The sequence below is a fragment of the Manis javanica genome, chromosome 9 (assembly GCF_040802235.1).
Source record: "Manis javanica isolate MJ-LG chromosome 9, MJ_LKY, whole genome shotgun sequence".
In the NCBI taxonomy this organism is placed as follows: domain Eukaryota; kingdom Metazoa; phylum Chordata; class Mammalia; order Pholidota; family Manidae; genus Manis; species Manis javanica.
The window spans coordinates 116371997-116398532 of NC_133164.1; the positions used below are offsets into that span (position 1 = coordinate 116371997).

Sequence of the window (26536 nt, forward strand, 5' to 3'; positions counted from 1 at the left end):
AGCTGTTAAGAGAGTAAAAGTTCTCATTACAGGGAAAAATTTTTAACTTTATATGGTGAGGGATGGTAAGTAGACTTATTGTGGTGATCATTTTGAGTGTATTCAAGTATCAAATCATTATGTTGTACACTTAAAATTAAATTGTTATATGTCAATTATACCTCAATAAAAAAATACTAATGAAGTTTCTATTAGGCTCTATCACCTTCCAATTTAGTCAACTTCCGGCCATAAAGCTACTTAAAAAAAAATCCTTTTGAATACTTTGTCAGGTTTCAGCTGGGACAAACAGCGAGCATTCCTGGCAGTACAAACAAACCCATGGACACAAGAGGGGTCCTGGGAAGGCTGAAAAAGATACTATCTTTCCAAGAGCCAGTGCCACTCCCAAAGATAACCAAAGTCAGACAATTCCCCTGAGAGCTGGCACAGTTGGTAGGACCGCAGATGTGGGTGGAGGATAACCCAGATTTCTGTGCAGCTTTACCTAGTCAGGGAGAGAGCACAACCCACCTTCATTTCCGGCCATATGTTGGGCGCCCACGACTGCCAGCTGCCAAGCCAAGTTCCGGACACAAAGTGAGACAACTGTGCCGGGGAGAGAAAGGACCCGCGGCCAACGCTTCTCCCTGCCAACGTGGATTTGGCAAGAAGGCACGACGTGAAAGGTCACCTTCTTCCCTCGACCAGGCCCTGCAGATGGGGAGCCGGAGCGCTGCCTCTGGGAGCCAATTCCTACCTTTCTGCCGTCTTCCGTCGGGTTCCCCGGGGTGCCGCCCGCAGGCCCTGGGGCGGGTGGGAGCCCCCGGAGGTCCGTCCCGGCCGCCGGGACCGGGGGCGGAGGAGAGCGGCTCTCCCCGGGCCCGGCATGGCCCCGCCCCAGGGACCAGCCCGTCTAAGGGGGCTCCGGGTTCTCCCCTGCGGCCGCGGCCCCGCACGGTCGCCCGGGTCCCCAGCCTGCTGCTCGGCCTTCAAACCCCGCCGCGCTCCCCGCAGGCCTCACACGCACGCCGGCGGTGTAAGCAGGGCCCGGGACCCGTCGGGCACGTCAGTCAGGCCCAGTCCGACTCTGGAACCTGTCTGGTTTCTACGTCGGACACAGTTCAACTACGGACCCGGGACGCGGACCAATTTCTCTCATCGCAGCCGGACCCGGACCCGTTTCTAGGCCGGACCCCGTCTCACCTCAGCCGGTTGCTGGACCAGGTCGAGGGAGAGAGATGCCCCGGTAAGACCTGAGCGCTCAAGGCGGGAAGGCTTCCGCGCGGGGGTCCGGGGCGGGCGGGCCTGACCCACGACCCCGAGAGGCGGCAGGCGGGCGGCGAGCCCAGGGGGCCGCGCAGGTACCCACGCCCCGCTTCTTCTCTCCCCTGGGGGCTGCTGGGGGTTTCCTTCAGGTTGTTTTTCTGGAACCAAACTGTTAAAAGATAAACTGAGGCATATTAACCACTTTAAGAGTTTATTTGAGCAAAAATAGATTTGAATCAGACAGTGTGCTCCACCCACGGGAGCTTCAGGGAGGCTTTTGCAGAGAACAGGCGCAAGCAGAGGGAGGAAATTGTTGGAGAAAAGAAAGAAAACAGCTGCTTGTAACCTTGAGGCTTTACAGGATTTTGGTTTGCTTACAGAGGCCCCAAGGCATTAGAGCCCCATCAGTCTAATGGCCCCTTTGGTAATTAATTGAACAGTTGTGTGAGTTGTATATTTTGGATGTTAGCCCTTTATCAGAGATGATTCGCAACTGTTTTCTCCCTTTCTATAGGTTGCCTTTTCATTTTGTTTCCTTTTCTGTACAGAAGCTTTTTAGTTTGCTATAGCCCCGCTTGTTTATTTTTACTCTCACTGCCATGCTTTTGGTGTCGAATCCAAAAAAAATCATTGTTAAGACTGATCTTGAGAAACTACATTTTCTGGTACGAGTTTTAGGTTTTAGATTTAAGTTTTTAATTAATCTTGAGTTAATTTTTGTGTATGGTGTAAGATAAAGGTCCAATTTCAGTCTTTTGCTGAACACGATTTAGTTTTTCTAACACTACTGAAGAGAATATCCTTTCTGCATTGGGTATTCTTGGTGCTCTTACTAAAGATAATTTACTGTATATATATATGTAGGTTTATTTCTGACCGCTTTATTCTGTTTCACTGGCCTTTGTGTCCGTTCTTATGCCAGAATCATACTGTTTTGATGACTATAGCTAGCATGTTTCCGTACTAACATATGGAATAGTAGGGGCTCAAACTGAGGTATTTTATCCATTTCTTAAATGATAACATTCTATAATTTACCATGAAAACATCTTAGAAATTTGAATAACTAAGGTTCTAAGCATTCGGGTAGAATTCTGTATTAATAAAGGGTGACTACAAGAGGTCCTGTATTATTTTTATTTACTACATTTGTATGTAAACCTTCCCAAAACAAACCATATGGGATGGATATTGAGTTTGACTTGAGTAACAGGGCATTTCTATTCTTCATGAATACATTTGTAATAGCAACGATTTCAAAAAGTGACTAATTACAGATCTCAAAGAAGGGTCTACTCTGCTTTACAAAGTATAAGACACAAAGTCTTTGGTTAATGTTGGGATTTTCCCATTATGCTTGTTTTCACCACTTGATTGTCTATCTGGAGGATAGATCAGTGCCCTATGGTAATGAGTAGGTTAGTTATTAGGGGAAGACAAAATGGAGAAATATAAGAGGAGGTTTTGAGAAATACGTAACTTTCATATAGCTCCAGTGAGGTCCAAAAATTGGTAAGACCACTTAAAACATTAATTTAAATGGTTAGTCTGTTTTAGGTTTTATAGTTTAGGCTTTCCATTACAGAATATTCCTGCTGTAGATACTGGCAAGAATAGGAAAGGTGACATACACAGAACAAAGTTTTCTTCTGGAGCTGATATTTGCAGCTTCAGTCTTTTCAAAAATTTGTTTCTGATTGTTCAGCAGACTAGAATTCAGTGTTCATGGGGGATAACTGAATGTATGTGCTTGAATTTTTGGTATGGATGTTTCAGAGTTGGGTGGCAGTGAAAAAGATGCAGTAGTTGGTGGCAGTGAAGGTGTGACTATAACCAGATATAAGGGATGCATGGATCTGAAAGATAGGTCATAGTACAAACTTATTTTGCAGGACTGAGGAAGAAGTTGAGTAATTATAATATTTCATCATCCCATACTTTGACATTCAGAATTAAATACCAATTTTTTCACCTCTGACTCGTTGGAAAAACATTTATAATTTCAAAGCAAATTGCTTATATTTTTATTCATATGAAATGTTTATTCTGTTAGAGTTAGGAAATGAAGGCATAGACAAACAAAATACAATACACTATGTCTGTCTTAAATGCTTTTTAGATTAGTGAAAGAAAAACAGAAGTAAGCAATTATGATATTTTGCATAAGTATTTAAATACAAATCTAAGTAGGGCAATATATGTGAATCCAAAAAGTGAAAGTCCACCTCAGAAATGTGTATCAGTCTCAGGCCTGTGATGATCTCTTCTGTGGATCAGGATTATGCCACCAAAAACCAGACTTGATTTCCTATAACCAAGTGATTCTATAAAAAGAACTGAAAGTAATGAAGGTGGCACTACATGTAGATTTTCTAATTTACAAGGAAAATAATGGATTGCATGTGTCTATACCTGAGCCACAGTATTTGTATTTTGCATGTTATATTACTCTGTCAGGGAAGCTTTGGGTGATACTTAATCATAGAATTGCCACTGACTAATTATTTAGAGTTTATTAATGTTAAGTATTTGCACTCTGTTATTGTAGCACCATTTCCAACAAAACAGAAATTAATAAAATACTCAAATATAAATTATCCATGAATATTAAAAAGCCTCTAATTCACACAGACATTCAATCAACTAATTATCCATAAAAATATATTTACTACTTGAGTTGCTGTCTACCAAGAGTAATTTTGGCAGATATGGTGAATATTTCCTGCTAAAAGCAGTATTTAATCTTTTCTTTAGCAAAAAAGAAATAAAGCACACAAAGGAGAGAACAGTTATGTTCTTAATCAGGAGCACAGAAATGGCATCTCAGCCCTTTCCATTTTGTAGGCAATTATGGTTACTAATACTTCAATGATGTGTTATATTTTTGTGAAAATTCCTGAGTGCCATGCAAATACACATAATACAAAATATAATTGACTTTATACAACAAAAGATGTTGAAAATACCTATCCAAATTCCCACATTCCAGGAGCATATGTCAAATAAATGTTGCCGTCATGATAGCCTGATAGTTTATTGAGAGTGTCCTATACCACAATATCTACCCTGCTTTCCCTATGTCCCTTTCTCTTCCCCTCTAAAACTTGTGTACTGGAAATTAATTAATATTTTCTTTTATTTCTCTCCTCTTTTTGAGCTGTTCTTTGTCTGGGTCAACTGATACTGTAATTAGCTTTGACAGTGGTTTTCATGTCATCTCTTATACTTATTCTCTCATCAGACATTTTGCTAGCTTTGCCTTAATGATTCCTTTTTTTCTTTTTCTAGAATAATGAAAAAAGATGAATTGAGGAATTGTTTGGATAGTATGGTTTATATTTTATCTTCAGATAGCTGGGCAATAATAGCAATTTGAATGCATTTGTATTTATGTTCTTGTGCTTTTCTTATAAAACAAGCCATATTTTATTTATCTTTAATTTCGTTTGATTCAGTGACTGTTTCTTGGTTCTTAGTAAATGCTTGGTGAGGATTTACTATTTTCCTGGCACTGTGATAACCCCCAAATGCACTATGTCATAGAGCCTCCACAATAAAGCCATGAGTTGGGCTTTTGTTAGTTAGTCCATTTTAATACAATAAATGTTAGCTTATTTTTAAATGATAGGATTATAATTTTTATTACTAGATTTAATTTAAATGATAACGTATCATTTGTCCTTCAAATGATAACAATAATAGTAACCATTTCAGGGTCAGATTGCATATAAAAGTAGTAGAAATTGTATTCTTGCTTGGTTGCCCCAGTCCTTAACAGTAAAACATGATGGAAGTGTATCCAGATATTCTCTATTTCCTCTAGGTTTTAGTCTTGATAATGCAGATAGGTTATAGAAATCAATTTAAAATAAAAATCAGTTTCCCACATAACTTATATTTCAAGACTTCAAAAGTTTGCCAGTGAAAATAGATAAATCCCTACAAAAAGATCTCACCAATTTATTCATGCAAAACTAAATTTTTCTTCACTGAGGCATGGAATTATCTGAAGGATAATTTGGGTTGCCCAAGCTAAAGGAGGTATGCTGAACAAATAAACAAGGCAGGAAAATGAAGTTTCTTTTGTAAAGAAAAAGTGCTTTTTCAGCAAATCGGATGATTTGTTCACAAAAGAAAGGTTCAAATATAAATTCAATTAAGATGAACATTTGGAAAATACAAATACTGATCGTCTTGATATACAGTAAAATTTCCAGTCTTTCGTGACAATGTTAATTACTTGAGTAACTTGTTAAATGCACACAGCTCTTCCACGGTCTCATTAGGTATCTTTGAATCAAAATCTCTGATAGGACAAACTCTGTTATACACACCCACACCCACACAGGTACAACACACACACACACACACACACACACACAAGCCATAACAAACTACCACCACTACCAACAACAAAAAAGAACACAACTTAATATTGACAATCTTTCTAAAAGTTGTAATTTGATCCCACTTATAAAAATTTTTGATAATAATTGATTCTTGATGACTAAGAAGCAGAAGAATTCTGTGACCCTTGTATACTGTGCGGTTGAGTGCTCTCTAAATTTAGATGTTTGCATTAACTGATGTTTGAGACAATGTGCTCTGACTCTAAGGGATGTTCCAGATGTAGCAGTAAATAACTTCTGTGAGATTTAGGCTGCTCTTTGATGTGGTAATTATGAAAATATCTTCTTTAGTCACTAAAATATGACTTAAGGTTAGAATTGTTCTGGAACTGCTATTATTCTAAGTAATATGATTTCATTTTTGAAAAAACATATAACTTAGTTTTTACAGTATTGGCTATATATGTAAAGAAATTTGACTATATATGTGAAGAAAAATTTGGGGTATATTTTTTAATCTACATGTTGTGAAAGGATCATCGTCCATTTGTGAGATTATAATGTAATGGTTTCATTTCATAATAAGTGTAGTTAAGAAAGGGTTTTCTAATTGACATAAAAGATTATTATTTTAAGTTTTAGAAAGGCATTATTTTTGAGAAAAGTGAATGGAGAGCTAAAACCTCCATCATGTCCCATAGTTACAATTTATTTGTTGATGTCAATTATGGATCAGTAAAGCTGGGGCAAAAAAGTGAACGGAGAGGAGTCATAAATATGCTTTTACCCTTGTTTTCTTATTATAAACATAAAAGGAATATTAGGAGATCAGATTGAAAATATTTTGAATATGAAGCTTTTGTAATTCACATCATCATGTGCCATTTGGAACACGATGTACATATTGGGATAATTGCCCTTAAAAGTGACCTAACTTTTATTGTATAATATTGTAATCAATGATAAAACTTCAGCATCTTAGTGAGATCTTCATTATTTTGCTCAAGCATCAATAAATACAGAGGTATGATTGTCTATTACATATTTGTAAAACTTTTAAACTAGATATTTTTAAGAATCTTTACAATGTACCTTAAAACATTTTAGAAATCTAAATATACTTTTTAAAACAAAAAGCTTTATTAACTTACTCCAGGTATAATTGGATTTTGTTTTATTGTGTTTTTTTCTCTAATTAGTGTATAGTGCATCAAGTTAAATCTCAAGCTTCACACCATTTATTCCACTATTTAAAAACCCAGTATTTTCTAAAAGCTACTCTTAAATTTTCATATTTCACATTCTTTCTACTACTGAAAAACAAATCTCCATTTTTCTCTTTTGAAATTCTTATGAAACCCACTCATGCCAGAAAAAATAATGATTCCTCATTACAAGTCAGTGCATGGGAAGGAATGTGGTTGTCCAACCACGTGTTCTTTGGTGAGACAATTTGCACTTGCTAAAGAATAAAGCTCTATCTAAACATAGATCTGATTTTCATTTAATTTAAAATAGCTGAATTTTTTTTGCAAAACCTTTTTTGCTTATTTGACTCTACATGTTGACTTTATGTTTTTTAACTGCATGTTTTATAAACTTTCCAACCACTTTCTTGAAATTAGGAATCTTCTAAGGCAAAGAATTTCTAGAGCAAAGAATCTAATATTATGAATGGTATGTTCTTGTTTCAGGTCTGAAGCTAGAACTTAAGCAAATTATTGCCTCTTTGTTTAGTATCTTTACTCATGAGGTAAGATTACAGAGCCAGATGGATGCTCAGGTACCCACCAGTGTGAGCATTCTCTAAAAACTAAGATTTGTTTCCTCCTTTCAAAAAAATGTTAAGATATTTTTGTTTTATCTGTGGAAGCCCATGATTCTTGCCTTGTTTCAGGACTTTTCAATGCCTATAAAAATATTGCTCACTTGCTCTTCTTAAAACTTCAAAAGGTTAATAAAAATCAGCAAGATATCTGGCATAATACCATAAGATTAATCACAATGCTACGATTTCATATTTAGGTAAGGAATCATGTCATTTTTCAAGGTAATTATGGATATGCCACAGCTGATAACCGGTTTTTAGTTTTATGCAGGTCTGATTTCCTGGCCACGTCTTGACTTTCTTTTCTGGATCTCTGAGTACCTGCAGTAGTAGGCTTTTATCAGCTTTCACCTTCATACCCCCTGGAAATGCTATAACCTCATCCTGGAAGAATTCTCCCTGTTTCCTGCCAGTTGACACATTTTTATAAATTCTTGAGATCCTAGCTTGAATATCACTTGCTCATGTTAAGTTTATTCTGAATAACACAACATTATCTTACCCCTTCTCCATGGAATAAACTAATTTTATTGGTTTCTTGTCCTTTGTTCCAGTGTTTCTGTTAAGAAAGATAATCAAAGACTTGTCATTTGTTCCAGTGTTTCTGTTAAGAAAGACAATCAAAGGCAAGCAAATTGGGTACCTATTCATAGTTTTTTCTATTCTGTTACACAAATATTTTCATTGTCTATACTTTGCTTTTTGCATTAACAAGCGTGGGGCTTTTAAAATTCCACAGTTGTGCAGTTTATATAGTATATAGGAAGGTTCTCATTTTATTTGTATGATTACAAACTATTTTATTATGTTGATTTATCATCTTTCACATACCACATCTGATATATAGACAAAAGGTTTTCCCAGTCTCATAAAATATAATGAAAGACCTCCACATACATCATTTTGTATCAGAACATTATTTGCTTCATAAAATCAGTTGGGATGTCTTCCATTCTCTTCTGCTATCTAATTTTTTTTCTATTTATTGAAAGAATTTGAATGGAATTGGTATTATTTCTTCATAATACTCAGATATTTAATGGCAAGCTATTTGACAGTGGAGTTTTCTTAGTGAGGAGGATTTTATCTATTAATTTAATTTACTTAATAAATATAGGATTCTTCAGGTTATCTATTTCTGATTGAATGACTTTTAGCATTTTCTCTTCTGAGAAATTTATCAGCTTCATCAGTTCTTTTTGAAACAGCCCAGAGTTTTACATAATGACTTATTAATGTTTTCTTCTGTCTTCTCTTTATTTCTTTGTTTTATTTATTTTTCTATTTCCTATTGTGATTTTGTTCTGTTATATTTGTTCTATGTCTAGGCATTTGAAGTTTTCGAAAGGTATAAGAGGAATTTTTGTCTCTACTTTATCCACAGCTGAAGCTGGAAAAGAGGAAGGCTGTAAATATAATGACAGATATTTTTACAAACACAATTGTCATGACAAATGCATACTGACTAACTTGAGAGTTTGATAACCTTAATCTCTAAAATTCAGATTTAGTTGACATTAGATGGTCTCTGAAAAGTGGTCTAGAAAGATCACTTTGTAGCATTAACCTTTTCAAGAAATCAAATAAATATTAAAATAATAATCCCATTCGTTATTTCAGAAACGCTAATATTTAATTTTCACCAGTGTGCATTTTTCTATACCTTGGTCCCTATTTCTCCTGTTATTGTACAGCTTACTGATTAAAGACTAGGGAAAAAAGACTATGGCTATTATTTCTCCTATGGACAATAAATGTGACGATGATAGTCAGGTTATATAGTACAGCTGTGCAGTGAACAAGGGCATATATGAAAGATGAGCCAACAATGATAATTCTTGTTTCAAATCCTGAAGTTACAAAATACCAACAGCATTCTTCAACAAACGAGAGAAAATTGTCCTAAAATTCATATGGAACCACAAAAGACCCCAAATACCCGAATAGCCAAAGCAAAACCTGAAAAGAAAGAATAAAGCAGGGGGAATTATGCTCCCTGACTTCAAGCTCTACTACAAAGACACAGTAATCAAGACAATTTGGTACTGGCACAAGAACAGACCCATAGACTAATGGAACACACTAGAGAGCCCTGATATAAACCTAACCATATATAGTCAATTAATATATGATAAAGGAGCCATGGACATGCAATGGGGAAATGACAGCCTCTTCAACAGCTGGTGTTGACAAAACTGGACAGCTACATGCAAAAGAATGAAACCAGATTATTGTTTAACCACATACTAAAAAGTAAACTTGAGATATTGGAGCCGAGATGGTGGCATGAGTAGAGCAGCAGAAATCTCTTCCCAAAACCACATATATCTATGAAAATATAACAAAGACAACTATTCCTAAAATAGAGACCAGACGACACAGGACAACATCCAGACCACATCCACACCTGCGAGAAACCAGCACATCGCGAAGGGGGAGAGGAAGGCCACAAACCAACAAGAAGGAAAGCTCTTCCAGCTGTAACTTGTACCAGCTCTGCAAACTATCTCTATCACCATGAAAAGGCAAAACTACAGGCAGACAAAGATCACAGAGTCAACACGTGAGAAGGAGACAGACCTAACCAGTCTGTCTGAAAAAGGAGTCAAAATAAAAATCATGAACATGCTGATGGAGATGCAGAGAAAAATGCAAGAGCAATGGGATGAAGTCCGGAGGGAGATCACATATGCCAGGAAGGAGATTACAGAAGTGAAACAAACCCTGGAAGGATTTATAAGCAGAATGGATAAGATGCAAGAGGCTATTAAAGGAATAGAAATCAGAGAACAGGAATGTATAGAAGCTGACATAGAGAGAGATAAAAGGATCTCCAGGAACAAAACAATACTAAGAGAACTGTGTGACCAATCCAAAAGGAACAATATCAGTATGATAGGGGTACCAGAAGAAGAAGAGAGAGGAAAAGGGATAGAAAGTCTCTTTGAAGAAATAATTGTTGAAAACTTTCCCTAACTGGGGGAGGAAATAATCGAACAGACCACGGAAATACACAGAACCCCCAACAGAAAGGATCCAAGGAGGATAACACCAAGGCACATAATAACATGGCAAGGATCAAGGACAAGGAAAGAGTTTTCAAGGCAGCTAGAGAGAAAAAGGTCACCTATAAAGGAAAACCGATCAGGCTATCATCAGACTTCTCAACAGAAACCCTCAGGCCAGAAGAGAATGGCATGATATATTTAATACAATGAAACAGAAGGGCCTTGAACCAAGGTTACTGTATCCAGCACAACTATCATTTAAATATGATGGTGGGATTAAACAATTCCCAGACAAGCAAAAGCTGAGGGAATTTGCTTCCCACAAACCACCTCTACAGGGCATCTTACAGGGACTGCTCTAGATGGGAGCACTCCTAGAAGGAGCACAGAACAAAACACCCAACATATGAAGAAATGAGGAGGAGGAATAAGAAGGGAGAGAAGAAAAGAATCTCCAGACAGTGTATATAACAGCTCAATAAGCGAGCTAAGTTAGGCAGTAAGATACTAAAGAGGCTAACCTTGAACATTTGGTAACCATGAATTTAAAGCCTGCAATGGCAATAAGTACATATCTCTCAATAGTCACCCTAAATGTAAATGGACTTAATGCACCAATCAAAAGACACAGAGTAACAGGCTGAATAAAAAAGCAAGACCCATCTATATGCTGCTTACAAGAGACTCACCTCAAACCCAAAGACATGCACAGACTAAAAGTCAAGGGATGGAAAAACATATTTCAGGCAAAAAACAGCAAGAAGAAAGCAGGGGTTGCAGTACTAATATCAGACAAAATAGACTTCAAAACAAAGAAAGTAACGAGATAAAGAAGGACACTACATAATGATAAAAGGCTCAGTCCAACAAGAGGATATAACCATTCTAATATATATGCACACAACACAGGAGCACCAGCATATGTGAAACAAATACTAACAGAACTAAAGGGGAAAATATAATGCAATGCATTCATTTTAGGAGACTTCAACACACCACTCACCCCAAAGGATAGATCCACCGGGCAGAAAATAAGTAAGGACACAGAGGCACTGAACAACACAGTAGAACAGATGGACCTAATAGACATCTATAGAACTCTACATCCAAAAGCAACAGGATATACATTCTTCTCAAGTGCACATGGTACATTCTCCAGAATAGACCACATACTAGCCCACAAAAAGAGCCTCAGTAAATTCCAAAATATTGAAATTCTACCAACCAATTTTTCAGACCACAAAGGTATAAAACTAGAAATAAATTCTACAAAGAAAAGAGAAAAGCTCACAAACACATGGAGGCTTAAGAACATGCTTCTAAATAATCAATGGATCAATGAACAAATCAAAATAGAGATCAAGGAATATATAGAAACAAATGACAACAACAACACAAAGCCCCAACTGCTGTTGGAAGCAGCAAAAGCAGTCTTAAGAGGAATGTATATAGCGATCCAGGCACACTTGAAGACGGAAGAATAATCCCAAATGAATAGTCTAACATCACAATTATCAAAACTGGAAAAAGAAGAACAAATGAGGCCTAAAGTCAGCAGAAGGAGGGACATAATAAAGATCAGAAAAGAAATAAACAAAATTGAGAAGAATAAAACAATAGCAAAAATCAATGAAACCAAGAGCTGTTTCTTTGAGAAAATAAACAAAATAGAGAAGCCTCTAGCCAAACTTATTAAGAGAAAAGGGAATTAACACAAATCAACAGAATCAGAAACGATTACGGAAAAACCATGACAGACTCCACAGAAATACAAAGAATTATTAAAGACTACTATGAAAACCTATATGCCAACAAGCTGGAAAACCTAGAAGAAATGGACAACTTCCTAGAAAAATACAACCTTCCAAGGCTGACCAAGGAAGAAACACAAAAGTTAAACAAACCAATTATGAGCAAAGAAATTGAAATGGTAATCAAAAAACTACCCAAGAACAAAAACCCCAGGCCATACGGATTTACCTCAGAATTTTATCATACACACAGAGAAGACATAATACCCAATCTCCTTAAAGTTTTCCGAAAAATAGAAGAGGAGGGGATACTCCCAAACTCATTCTATGAAGTCAGCATCACCCTAATACCAAAACCAGGCAAAGACCCCACCAAAAAAGAAAATTACAGACCAATATCCCTGATGAACATAGTTGCAAAAATACTCAATAAAATATTAGCAAACCGAATTCAAAAACATACCAAAAGGATCATACACCATGACCAAGTGGCATTCATCCCAGGGATGCAAAGATGATACAACATTCGAAAATCCATCAACATCATCCACCACATCAACAAAAAGAAAGACAAAAACCACATGATCATCTCCATAGATGTTGAAAAAGCATTTGACAAAATTCAACATCCATTCATGATAAAAACTGTCAGCAAAATGGGAATAGAGGGCAAGTACCTCAACATAAAAAAAGACCATATATGATAAACCCACAGCCAACATTGTACTGAACAGCGAGAGGCTGAAAGTTTTTCCTCTGAGATCGGGAACTAGACAGGGATGCCCACTCTCCCCACTTTATTTAACAGAATACTGGAGGTCCTAGCCACAGCAATCAGACAAAACAAAGAAATACAAGGAATCCAGATTGGTAAAGAAGAACTTACACTGTCACTAATTGCAAATGACATGATATTGTAAACAAAAAACCCTAAAGACGCCACTCCAAAACTACTAGAACTGATACCGGAATACAGCAAAGTTGCAGGATACAAAATTAACACACAGAAATCTGTAGCTTTCCTATACACTAACAGTGAACTAATAGAAAGAGAAATCAGGAAAACAATTCCATTCACAATTGCATCAAAAAGAATAAAATACCTAGGAATAAACCTAACAAAGAAGTGAAAGACCTATACCCTGAAAACTACAAGTCACTCTTAAGATAAATTAAAGAGGACACTAAAAAATGGAAACTCATCCCACGCTCATGGCTAGGAAGAATTAATATCGTCAAAATGGCCATCCTGCCCAAAGTAATAAACAGATTTGAAGCAATCCCTATCAAATTACCGGCAACATTCTTCAATGAACTGTAACAAATAATTCAAAAATTCATATGGAAACACCAAAGACCCCGAATAGCCAAAGGAATCCTGAAAAAGAAGAATAAAGTAGGGGGGATCTCACTCCCCAACATGAAGCTCTACTACAAAGCCATAGTAATCAAGACAATTTGGTACCGGCACAAGAACAGAGCCAGAGTCCAATGGAACAGATTAGAGACTCCAGACATTAACCCAAACATATATGGTCAATTAGAATTTGATAAAGGAGCCATGGACATACAATGGCAAAATGACAGTCTCTTCAACAGATGGTGCTGGCAAAACTGGACAGCTACATGTAAGAGAATGAAACTGGATCACTGTGTAACCCCATACACAAAAGTAAATTCAAAATGGATCAAAGACCTGAATGTAAGTCATGAAACCATAAAACTCTTGGAAAAAAACATAGGCAAAAATCTCTTAGTTGTGAACATTAGCGACTTCTTCATGAATATATCTCCCTGGGCAAGGAAAACAACAGCAAAAATGAACAAGTGGGACTATATTAAGCTGAAAAGCTTCTGTACAGTAAAAGACACCATCAATAGACCAAAAAGGAACCCTGCAGTATGGGAGAATATATTTGTAAATGACAGATCCGATAAAGGCTTTGCATCCAAAATATAAAAAGAGCTCACATGCCTCAACAAACAAAAAACAAATAATCGAATGAAAAAATGGGCAGAGGAACTGAACAGACAGTTCTCCAAAAAAGAATTACAGATGGCCAACAGACACCTGAAAAGATGTTCCACATTGTTAATTATCAGAGAAATGTAAATTAAAACTACAATGAGGTATCACTTCACACCAGTAAGGATGGCTGTCATCCAAAAGACAAACAACAACAAATGTTGGCGAGGCTGTGGAGAAAGGGGAACCCTCCTACAGTGCTGGTGGGAATGTAAATTAGTTCAGCCATTGTGGAAAGCAGTATGGAGGTTCATCAAAATGCTCAATACAGACTTACCATTTAACCCAGGAATTCCACTCCTAGGAATTTACCCTAAGAACGCAGCAATCTAGTTTGAGAAAGACAGATGCACCCCATGTTTATCACAGCACTATTTACAATAGCCAAGAATTGGAAGCAACCTAAATGTCCATCGGTAGATGAATGGATAAAGAAGATGTGGTACATATACACAATGGAATACTACTCAGCCATAAGAAGAGGGCAATTCCTACCATTTGCAGCAACATGGATGGAGCTGGAGGGTATTATGCTTAGTGAAATAAGCCAAGCGGAGAAAGAGAAATACCAAATGATTTCACTTATCTGTGGAGTATAAGAACAAAGGAAAAACTGAAGGAACAAAACAGCAGTGGAATCACAGAACTGAAGAATGGACTAACAGGTACCAAAGGGAAAGGGACTGGGGAGGATGGGTGGGTAGGGAGGGATAAGTAGGGGGAGAAGAAGCGGGGTATTAAGATTAGCATGCATAATGGGGGGGTGGAAAAAAGGGGAGGGCTGTACAACACATAGAAGACAGGTAGTGATTCTACAACATTTTGCTATGCTGATGGCCAGTGACTGTAAAGTGGTTTATAGGGGGGACCTGCTATAGGGGAGAGCCTACTAAACATAATATTCTTCATGTAAGTGTAGATTAATGATAAAAAATAAAAATAAAATAAAAGAAATACAGTTTAAAAATGGGGATTACTCCCTGATAGGATAAAACTAACTGTAAATCAATGATTATTGCATGCTTTAAATATCCTTAAGTTTGATCACTTAAAGGGTGTCAGATAATCGGATATGGAGGTACATTTTTCTGATAATATTCCTTTCTCTTAAAAAAAAAAGCAGTTCCTGTTTGGTGACCTCCAATGAGTTCTACAGAATGGTATAAAGGGCATATCAGAGTGTGGGCAAAGGGTCTGTTTGTGTTTATACAGAGGATCAAAGCCTAATTTGGCTACCCAGAAAATGAACTAAGATGCAATATGAAGAAGAACTTCCAACATCAGCACTCTCTGGAAGAGTCATTCCAGAAAATGATCATCCAAAAATCTCAACAAAGATCCAGACGATGCTGCAGTTGTAGCTGCATTCATCCCACCAATTCCTGGACTTGCCATTGGAATGAAGAAGGAGATATCTATGCTGGCCTGTGCATACAGTAAAAGAACAAATTTGACTGGATCTATACTTTTGGAACTCAACCAAGAATTAGGAGAAGTGAAGGTTTTAGTGCTCCAAAATCTTATGACTACAGAATATCTACTGTTAAAAGAACATATGGGATGTGAACAGTCCCCAGGAATGGGTTGTTTTAATCTGTCTGATTTCTCTCAGACTGTTCCAAGTTCAGTTGGACAATATCCACCATATCATAGATAAGTTTTCACAAATGCCTAGGGTGCCTCACTGGTTTTCTTGGTTCCCTGGAGATGGCTGGTAATTACAGGTCTGCTTTGGTTATATAACTGTATTCCTATTATGTTAATGTGTGTACGCAATTTAATTAGTAGTTTAAAACCTATACATGCTTAAGTTACTCTAAAGAAAAAAAAAGTAAACTTGAAATGGATTAAAGATTTGAATGTAAATCATGAAACCATAAAACTCTTTGAAGACAGCATAGGCAAACACCTTCTGAATATAAGCATGAGCAACTTCTTCCTGAATCTATCTCCTCGAGAAAGGGAAACAAAAGCAAAAATGAACTCATGGTTCTACATCAAACTAAAAAAGCTTCTGTATGGCAAAGGACATCATCAACAAAACAAAAAGGCATCTTACAGTGTGGGAGAATATGTTTGTAAGTGACATATTCGACAAGGGGTTAACATCCAAAATATATGAAGAACTTACACACCTCAACACGCAAAAAGCAAATAACCCAATTAACAAACGGGCAGAAGATATAAGGAGAGTTCTCCAAAGAAGAAATTCAGATGGGCAACACACGCATGAAAAGATGCTTCACATCACTAATCATCAGGGAAATGCAAATTAAAACCACAATGAGATATCACCTCACACCAGTAAGGAGGGCCAGCATTGAAAAGACTAAGAAGTACAAATGCTGGCAAGGATGCGGAGAAAGGGGAACCCTTCTACAGTGCTGGTGGGCAGGTAAGCTAGTTCAACCATTCTGGTAAGCAAGATGGAGGTTCCTCAAAAAACTAAAAATAGAAATACCATTTGACCCCAGAATCCCATTCCTTGGAATATACCCAATGAATACAACTTCTCAGATTCAAAAAGACATATGCACCCCTATGTTTATTGCAGCACTTTTTACAATAGCCAAGATACGGAAGCAACCTAAGTGTCCATCTGTAGATGAATGAATAAAGAAAAGGTGGTACATATATACAATGGAATACTATTCAGCCATAAGAAAGAAACAAATCCTACCATATGCAACAACATGAATGGAGCTGGAGGACATTATGCTCAGTGAAATAAGCCAGGCAGAGAAAGACAAATGTCAAATGATTTCCCTCATTTGTGGAGTATAACAATGAAGTAAAACTGAAGGAACAAAATGGCAGCCGACTCAGAGACTCCAAGAATGAACTAGTGGTTACCAAAGGGGAGGGGTATGAGAGGGTAGGTGGGGAGGGAGTGAGAAGGGGACTGAAGGGTATTATGTTTAGTACACATGGTGTGATGGATCATGGGGAGCACAGTGTATCACAGAGAAGGGACATCTTCTGGCATCTTGCTACACTGATGGACAGTGACTGCATTGGGGTATGGGTGGGGACTTGATAATATTGGTAAATGTAGTAACCACATTGCTTTTTCATGTGAAACCTTTATAAGAGTATATATCAATCATACCTTAATAATAAAGAAAGAAAGAAATAAAGAAGGAAAAAAAGGTTAAAAAATGTTACAGACTTTTCTAAGTTCTTGTGACATTCCACAAAAGTATCTTTATTGTTAAAAATATGTACATGCATATTTTCAATCTCCTAAAATATTTTCATACCTCTTTTCTTCTGAAAATAAATTATTGGTCCAATTAGAAGCTCTGTTTATTTATTTGTATTGTGCTAATTAAATGTGATGAGTGTAATAAAAGTCTCTCAGTGGATAATGCTTGAGAACATTATCAAATGGCTTGGTAATGATTCATTCATCCGGAGTAGTCATATCTATCTTTATTTGTCTAATCACTAGCACACTTTTCAATTTGTTCAGATCATTACCTCTGGCGTGTCCCACAATACTTCTGGGGCCCAAGAATTTAGCTAAAAATTCTAAAAAAATAAAGCATCAGTTGCTGTCAAATTGCTATTTTTATCTAAACTACAGAAAGAATTATTTGGACTATAAGCCATACATACTGGGTGAATATACACCAAGAAGTTTAATATCTTCTGTAAATATTAAATGTTTTAGAAAATGTTCTGCATAGAATACAGAATGTTTCTGTATTACAGGTATATTTACATGCAAGTAGAATTACTATAAAAAGTCAATTCCTGCATAATTCTTTATAGTATCTTTATTTACATTAATTTTTCTTTAATCTTTCATTAATGCTAAGTCCTTCACAATAAAGATTTTATTTTTTGTTTATTTATTTATTTATTTGATCTGGATAGTGTTGTACTGTCATAGTAACACGGCCATAAAAGACATAGAATGTGGTAATTTTCATGTAAGACATGCATTTAATGTGTATTTGGCCAATATAATTACATTTATTTCTATAATTCTGTTGTTCAGATTTTTTAAATTATTCTAATAACATTAAATAGATTTTTGCATGCCTACCATCTGACATGTACTGTCTTCCATGGTATTAATAACACCTAATTTTTATTAAGTGTTACTATGTCTCAGGCATTATGCTAACCATTTTAAGAGGATTTTTGAAATATATTACAATCCTATGATTGTCAGTCTATTTTAAGCTCCACATTATAGATGAAGCAGAGGTTTATCGAAGATGAATGAGTTACTCTGAGGAAATACTTCTAAGAAGTGGCAGAGTTAAAATTTGAATCTGGTCATTTGGGTAACAGCATCTAATAGCCTAAACCACTGCTTTTGCTACTCAATTCACATAACAAGATCTTGAGAAATATTTTTCTAAAAGCCACTATTTTATAGATACAGAAAAATTTGATGTGTTAATTTTGTATTCCTCTCCTAATGTACATCCCTGGTCATACCTAACAATGGAGAGAGGACTTCTGTCTTTTGGACAGAAAGGACATTATTAACAATAATGCTTCTCTTGATTCCAAGCCAGAAGAGTACCTTCCCGGCAGTGGTAGTGAGTCAAGCAGGTAGTTAGTTACCTAATAACTGGTGCAAGTGAGTGGAGGAAGCAGCAAGCCCTAACCATAGCAACCACTCATGATTTTTTCCTATACTTGTCTTGCTTTTTGTGGAATGCTGTATAAATGAAACTACCAGATATAGTCTTTTGTGTCTCATTTCTTTTCCTCACCACAATCTTTGTGAGAATTATCGGAGTGGGTTTGTGCATCATTAGTTTTGTTTTCTTTTTACTGCTGAGTAATTCATTATTATGTACATATACTATCATTAGTTTATCCTTTGAATAGATAAATGGCATGTAATAGGGATGCTTCTAGTTTGGGTTATTTTCAATAAAGTTTCAATGAGCAATTGTGTAAGAGTCTTGGGTGAATATACGTTTTTATTTCTTTTGTTAAGATGAAATAGGATGAGTATGGTAATGTGGGAAAGTGTTTATTCAAGCTTTTAAAAAATTGCTGAACTGTTTTTTCAGGTGGCTATAAAATGTTTATTTCACCAAGTGTGTGGGTGCCTAATTGCTCCATATCCTTGCTAAAATTGGTGTTGCATGACTTAAAATTTTAGCCATATCAGTATCATTAAGGGTTTTCTTTTTCAGTTTTATTGAGAAATTATTGGCATACATTTCTATATAAGCTTGAAGCATACAGCATGATGGTTTGATTTACATATATTGTGAAATGATTACAATAGGTTTAACTAAAATCCACATTCTCACATACATACAATGAAAAGGAAAGAAAAGAAAAAAGGAAAAAAATTCTTCTAGTGTTGAGAACTCAGGATTTAATCTCTTTATAATAATACTGTGTAACATGCATCAGTGTTAGCTATAGTCTTCATGATGTGCATTACATGCTGTAGGTAAAATTGCAGTATTTCCATAATCTCTCAGCTGGCCTTAGTGCATCTTCCTATCAATAAGTGTTTCCTATCAATAAGGGGTGGAGAGAAGTAGCTATCTCCATATCAATAGGTGAATGCATGGGAGAAAGGCATATCTGGACTGGAGAGGTTGCGTGGGGTCCCTTTTTGGTGTTGGGTCATGAGTGACATGGGTGCACAGAAGTGGATGACTACTTGTAAGCAATAAATGGGTTTCTCCTACTTTATTTCTCCCTTTGACTGATTAAGGCCTCAAAGGTAATTTGGCCTGGGCTGAGAACGTATTTTCCCCCTGGAGTTATACTTTCTTAGTACTTATTTATTTTATAACTTGAAGTATGTACCTTTTGACCAGCTTCCTGCAATTCACCTTCCTCTGACCATCTGCGTCTGGTAACCACATATATCTGATCTCTTTTTCTGTGAGTTTGTTTTGCTTTTGATTTTATTTTTTTGTGTTTTTCTTTTTTTATTTCACTGAGGTTTTAATTTGCATTTCTGTGATGATGGTGGCAAACAACTTTTCATATGTTTATTGGTGATTTGTTTTATTTTTATGGCCTGCTTATTTTCTGCTCATCTTAAATTAAGTTGTCTTATAATTGATAAAAGAGAGCTATCATACATTGCAAATACAAGACTTTTGACAGATCTATATCTTGCAGATGTTTTCTCCTAGCCTGTCACTTTCCAATTGATTTTTTAACAGGTGTTTACATTAGCAAAATTTCTTCCCCTTAATCCAAAAGGGCTAAATTTACTGTCTTAAAATTTTCAAGTATACATTGTTAGTCACCATGCTATTTATTGTTATCTCCCCAAATTATTCATCTTATAACTTAAAACTATCAAAAGTTTTAAGTTTTTATGAAGTCAAATTTAGCATTTTTATTTATGCTTTGTTCATTTGGTAAATGAGGAAGTATTGTCTAATCCAAGGTCAAAAGTTTTTATACTATATTTTTTTTTTTTTTTTTTTTTTGAGAGGGCATCTCTCATATTTATTGATCAAATGGTTGTTAACAACAATAAAATTCAGTATAGGGGGGTCAATGCTCAATGTACAATCATTAATCCATCTCAAGCCTAATTCTCGTCAGTCTCCAATCTTCTGAAGCATAACGAACAAGTTCTTACATGGTGAACGAATTCTTACAGAGTGAATAAATTCTTACATGGTGAACAGTACAAGGGCAGTCATCACAGAAACTTTCGGTTTTGATCATGCAATATGACCTATAAACCATCAGGTCAAATATGAATATTCATTTGATTTTTGTACTTGATTTATATGTTGATCCCACATTTCTCCTATTATTATTATTATTTTTATTTTTAATAAAATGCTGAAGTGGTAGGTAGATGCAAGATAAAGGTAGAAAACATAGTTTAGTGCTGTAAGAAGGCAAATGTAGATGATCAGATGATCAGGTGTGTGCCTATGGACTAAGTATTAATCCAGGCTAGACAAGGGCAGCAAGACATCCACGGATGCAGAAGATTTCTCTCAAAGCAGGGGGGGTGAGGTTCTGAGCCTCACCTCTGTTGATCCCCAAATTCTCACCTGATGGCCCCCCTGCGACTGTGCCTGTCTTAGGTTGTTCCTCCCTTGAGGAATCTTACCCGTCTCTGGCTAACCAGTCATCTTCCGGGGCCATACAGGGAAATGTAAAGTTGGTAAGTGAGAGAGAAGCCATATTGTTTGCAAAGGTTAGCTTTTTACTTCTTTGCAGATTTATGCCCTGTGGCTTCTATGCCCAGCACTTGTCTCGAGGTATCTTTACCACCTGGAGGAATTATGATACTCGGTAAATTCGATATGAGGCACGAATTCTATTTAAAGTTTGTAATTAGGAAGGAAGAAGAAAAGCTATAGATGTAGCATATGAAGGAAACTTGGGAGGATTGATTATTTCTTTGACATATCTTCTTGTATAGTACCTTAAGTATGTATAGGTTTTAAACTACTAACTAATTTGCACACACATATTGACATAATAGGAATACGGTGACATAAACAAAGCAAATCTATAATTACCAGCCATCTCCAGTGAAGCCAAGAAAACCATTTAGGCACCCTAGGCATTTGTGAAAATTTATCTATGATATGATGGATATTTTCCAACTGTACTTGAACCATCAGACAAATTAAAGCAGCCCATTTCTGGGATCTGTTCACATCCCATATGTTCTTTTAACCATAGATAGTCTATAGTCATGAGATTTTGGGGTGCTACAACTTGCACCCCTCCCAACTCCTGGTTGAGTTCCAACAGTACAGATCCAGTCAAATTCGTTGTCTCACTGTATGCACATGCCAGCCTAGACATCTCCCTCCTCCTTCTTATGGCAAGTCCAGGAGACGGTGGGCTGGATGCAGCCACAACCTCAGCATCGTCCGGATCCCTGTGGAGGCTTTTTGATGATCATCCCCCGGCACGAGTCCTCCAGAGAGTGCTGATGCCGGAAGCTCCTCCTCATATCGTATCTTAGTTCATTTTCTGGGTATCCAAGCTAGGCCTTGATCTTCTGCGTAGAAACAAACAGACCCTTTGCCCACCCTTTGACATGCCCTCTATACCACTGTGCAGAACTCATTGGAGGTCAGCACACAGTAACTGCTTTTTTTTTTTTTTTTTTTTTTTTTTTTTTAATTAAGAGAAAGGAATATTATCAGAAAAGAGTACCTCCATAGCTGATCATCTGACACCCTTTAAGTGATCAACATTAAGGATATTTAAAGCATGCGTTGATCTTTGATTTACCAATAGTTTTATCCTGTTAAGGAGTAATCCCCCTTTTCTTTCTTTCTTTTTTTTTTTTTAAATTTTTAATCTACACTTACCTGAAGAATACTATGTTTACTATGCTCTCCCCTATATCAGGTCCCCCCTAACAACCACATTACGGTTACTGTCCATCAGCTTAGCAAAATGTTGTAGAGTCACTACTTGTCCTCTCTGTGTTGTGCAGCCCACCCTCCCCTTTCTCCCTCTCCCCATGCATGCTAATCTTAATACCCCCTTTCTTCTTCCCCCCCCTTATCCCTCCCTGCCCACCCATCCTCCCCAGTTCCTTTCCCTTTGGTACCTGTTAGTCCATTTTGGGGTTCTGTAATTCCACTCCTGTTTTGTTCCTTCAGTTTTTCCTTTGTTCCTATACTCCTCAGATGAGTGAAATCATTTGGTATTTCTCTTTCTCCGCTTGGCTTATTTCACTGAGCATAATACTCTCCAGCTCCATCCATGTTGCTGCAAATGGTTGGATTTTTCCACTTCTTATGGCTGAGTAGTATTCCATTGTGTATATGTACCACATCTTCTTTATCCATTCATCTACTGATGGACATTTAGGTTGCTTCCAATTCTTGGCTATTGTAAATAGTGCTGCGATAAACATAGGAGTGCATCTGTCTTTCTCAAACTTGATTGCTGCGTTCTTAGGGTAAATTCCTAGGAGTGGAATTCCTGGGTCAAATGGTAGGTCTGTTTTGAGCATTTTGATGCACCTCCATACTGCTTTCCACAATGGTTGAACTAATTTACATTCCCACCAGCAGTGTAGGAGGGTTCCCCTTTCTCCACAGCCTCGCCAACATTTGTTGTTGTTTGTCTTTTGGATGGCAGCTATCCTTACTGGTGTGAGGTGATACCTCATTGTAGTTTTAATTTGCATTTCTCTGATAATTAGCGATGTGGAGCATCTTTTCATGTGTCTCTTGGCCATCTGTATTTCTTTTTTGGAGAACTGTCTGTTCAGTTCCTCTGCCCATTTTTTAATTGGGTTATTTGTTTTTTGTTTGTTGAGGCGTGTGAGCTCTTTATATATTCTGGACGTCAAGCCTTTATCAGATCTGTCATTTTCAAATATATTCTCCCATACTGTAGGGTTCCTTTTTGTTCTATTGATGGTGTCTTTCGCTGTACAGAAGCTTTTCAGCTTAATGTAGTCCCACTTGCTCATTTTTGCTGTTGTTTTCCTTGCCCGGGGAGATATGTTCAAGAAGAGATCACTCATGTTTATGTCTAAGAGGTTTTTGCCTATGTTTTTTTCCAAGAGTTTAATGGTTTCGTGACTTACATTCAGGTCTTTGATCCATTTTGAGTTTACCTTTGTATATGGGGTTAGACAATGGTCCAGTTTCATTCTCCTACATGTAGCTGTCCAGTTTTGCCAGCACCATCTGTTGAAGAGACTGTCATTTTGCCATTGTATGTCCATGGCTCCTTTATCAAATATTAATTGACCATATATGTTTGGGTTAATTTCTGGGGTCTCTAATCTGTTCCACTGGTCTGTGGCTCTGTTCTTGTGCCAGTACCAAATTGTCTTGATTACTATGGCTTTGTAGTAGAGCTTGAAGTTGGGGAGTGAGATCCCCCCTACTTTATTCTTCTTTTTCAGGATTGCTTTGGCTATTCGGGGTCTTTGGTGTTTCCATATGAATTTTTGAATTATTTGTTCCAATTCATTGAAGAATGTTGCTGGTAATTTGAGAGGGATTGCATCAAATTTGTATATTGCTTTCGGCAGGATGGCCATTTTGACGATATTAATTCTTCCTAGCCATGAGCATGGGATGAGTTTCCATTTATTAGTGTCCCCTTTAATTTCTCTTAAGAGTGACTTGTAGTTTTCAGAGTATAAGTCTTTCACTTCCTTGGTTAGGTTTATTCCTAGGTATTTTATTCTTTTTGATGCAATGGTGAATGGAATTGTTTTCCTGATTTCTCTTTCTATTGATTCGTTGTTAGTGTATAGGAAAGCTACAGATTTCTGTGTGTTGATTTTGTATCCTGCAACTTTGCTGTATTCCGATATCAGTTCTAGTAGTTTTGGAGTGGAGTCTTTAGGGTTTTTTATGTACAGTATCATATCATCTGCAAATAGTGACAGTTTAACTTCTTCTTTACCAATCTGGATTCCTTGTATTTCTTTGTTTTGTCTGATTGCCGTGGCTAGGACCTCCAGTACTATGTTAAATAACAGTGGGGAGAGTGGGCATCCCTGTCTGGTTCCCGATCTCAGTGGAAATGCTTTCAGCTTCTCGCTGTTCAGTATAATGCTGGCTGTGGGTTTATCATATATGGCCTTTATTATGTTGAGGTACTTGCCCTCTATTCCCATTTTGCTGAGAGTTTTTATCATGAATGGATGTTGAATTTTGTCAAATGCTTTTTCAGCATCTATGGAGATGATCATGTGGTTTTTGTCTTTCTTTTTGTTGATGTGGTGGATGATGTTGATGGATTTTCGAATGTTGTACCATCCTTGCATCCCTGGGATGAACCCCACTTGGTCATGGTGTATGATCCTTTTGATATACTGTTGAATTCTGTTTGCTAATATTTTATTGAGTATTTTTGCATCTACGTTCATCAGGGATATTGGTCTGTAATTTTCTTTTTTGGTGGGGTCTTTGCCTGGTTTTGGTATTAGGGTGATGTTGGCTTCATAGAATGAGTTTGGGAGTATTCCCTCTTCTTCTATTTTGTGGAACACTTTAAGGAGAATGGGTATTATGTCTTCTCTGTGTGTCTGATAAAATTCCGAGGTAAATCCGTCCGGCCCCGGGGTTTTGTTCTTGGGTAGTTTTTTGATTACTGTTTCAATTTCTTTGCTTGTAATTGGTTTGTTTAACTTTTGTGTTTCTTCCTTGGTCAGTCTTGGGAGGTTGTATTTTTCTAGGAAGTTGTCCATTTCTTCTAGGTTTTCCAGCTTGTTGGCATATAGGTTTTCATAGTAGTCTTTAATAATTCTTTGTATTTCTGTGGAGTCTGTCGTGATTTTTCCATTCTCATTTCTGATTATGTTGATTTGTGTTGACTCTCTTTTTCTCTTAATAAGTTGGGCTAGAGGCTTATCTATTTTGTTTATTTTCTCAAAGAACCAGCTCTTGGTTTCGTTGATTTTTGCTATTGTTTTATTCTTCTCAATTTTGTTTATTTCTTCTCTGATCTTTATTATGTCCCTCCTTCTGCTGACTTTAGGCCTCATTTGTTCTTCTTTTTCCAGTTTTAATAATTGTGATGTTAGACTATTCATTTGGGATTGTTCTTCCTTCTTCAAGTGTGCCTGGATTGCTATATACTTTCCTCTTAAGACTGCTTTCGCTGCATCCCACAGAAGTTGGGGCTTAGTGTTGTTGTTGTCATTTGTTTCTATATATTCCTTGATCTCTATTTTGATTTGTTCATTGATCCATTGATTATTTAGTAGCATGTTGTTAAGCCTCCATGTGTTTGTGAGCCTTTTTGTTTTCTTTGTAGAATTTATTTCTACTTTCATACCTTTGTGGTCTGAAAAATTGGTTGGTAGAATTTCAATATTGTGGAATTTACTGAGGCTCTTTTTGTGAGCTAGTATGTGGTCTATTCTGGAGAATGTTCCATGTGCACTTGAGAAGAATGTATATCCTGTTGCTTTTGGATGTAAAGTTCTATAGATGTCTATTAGGTCCATCTGTTCTAGTGTGTTGTTCAGTGCCTGTGTGTCTTTACTTATTTTCTGCCCGGTGGATCTATCCTTTGGGGTGAGTGGTGTGTTGAAGTCTCCTACAATGAATGCATTGCAGTCTATTTCCCTCTTTAGTTCTGTTAGTATTTGCTTCACATATGCTGGTGCTCCTGTATTGGGTGCATATATATTTAGAATGGTTATATCCTCTTGTTGGACTAAGCCCTTTATCATTATGTAGTGGCCTTCTTTATCTCTTGTTACTTTCTTTGTTTTGAAGTCTATTTTGTCTGATATTAGTACTGCAACCCCTGCTTTCTTCTCACTGTTGTTTGCCTGAAATATGTTTTTCCATCCCTTGACTTTTAGTCTATGCTTATCTTTGGGTTTAAGGTGAGTTTCTTGTAAGCAGCATATA

At 36.8% G+C, this 26536-nt stretch overlaps 1 protein-coding gene across 1 annotated transcript in view; it reads left to right on the top strand.

The window, feature by feature from the left end:
- The first annotated feature begins 447 nt into the window (after positions 1 to 447).
- LOC140843479 (uncharacterized) overlaps positions 448 to 26536 on the top strand; it is a 620032-nt gene continuing 593943 nt past the window's right edge. The window contains exon 1 of the mRNA XM_073213295.1: positions 448 to 1228. Coding sequence (XP_073069396.1) covers positions 448 to 1228 — 781 coding nt within the window. The remainder of the gene's footprint in view (positions 1229 to 26536) is intronic.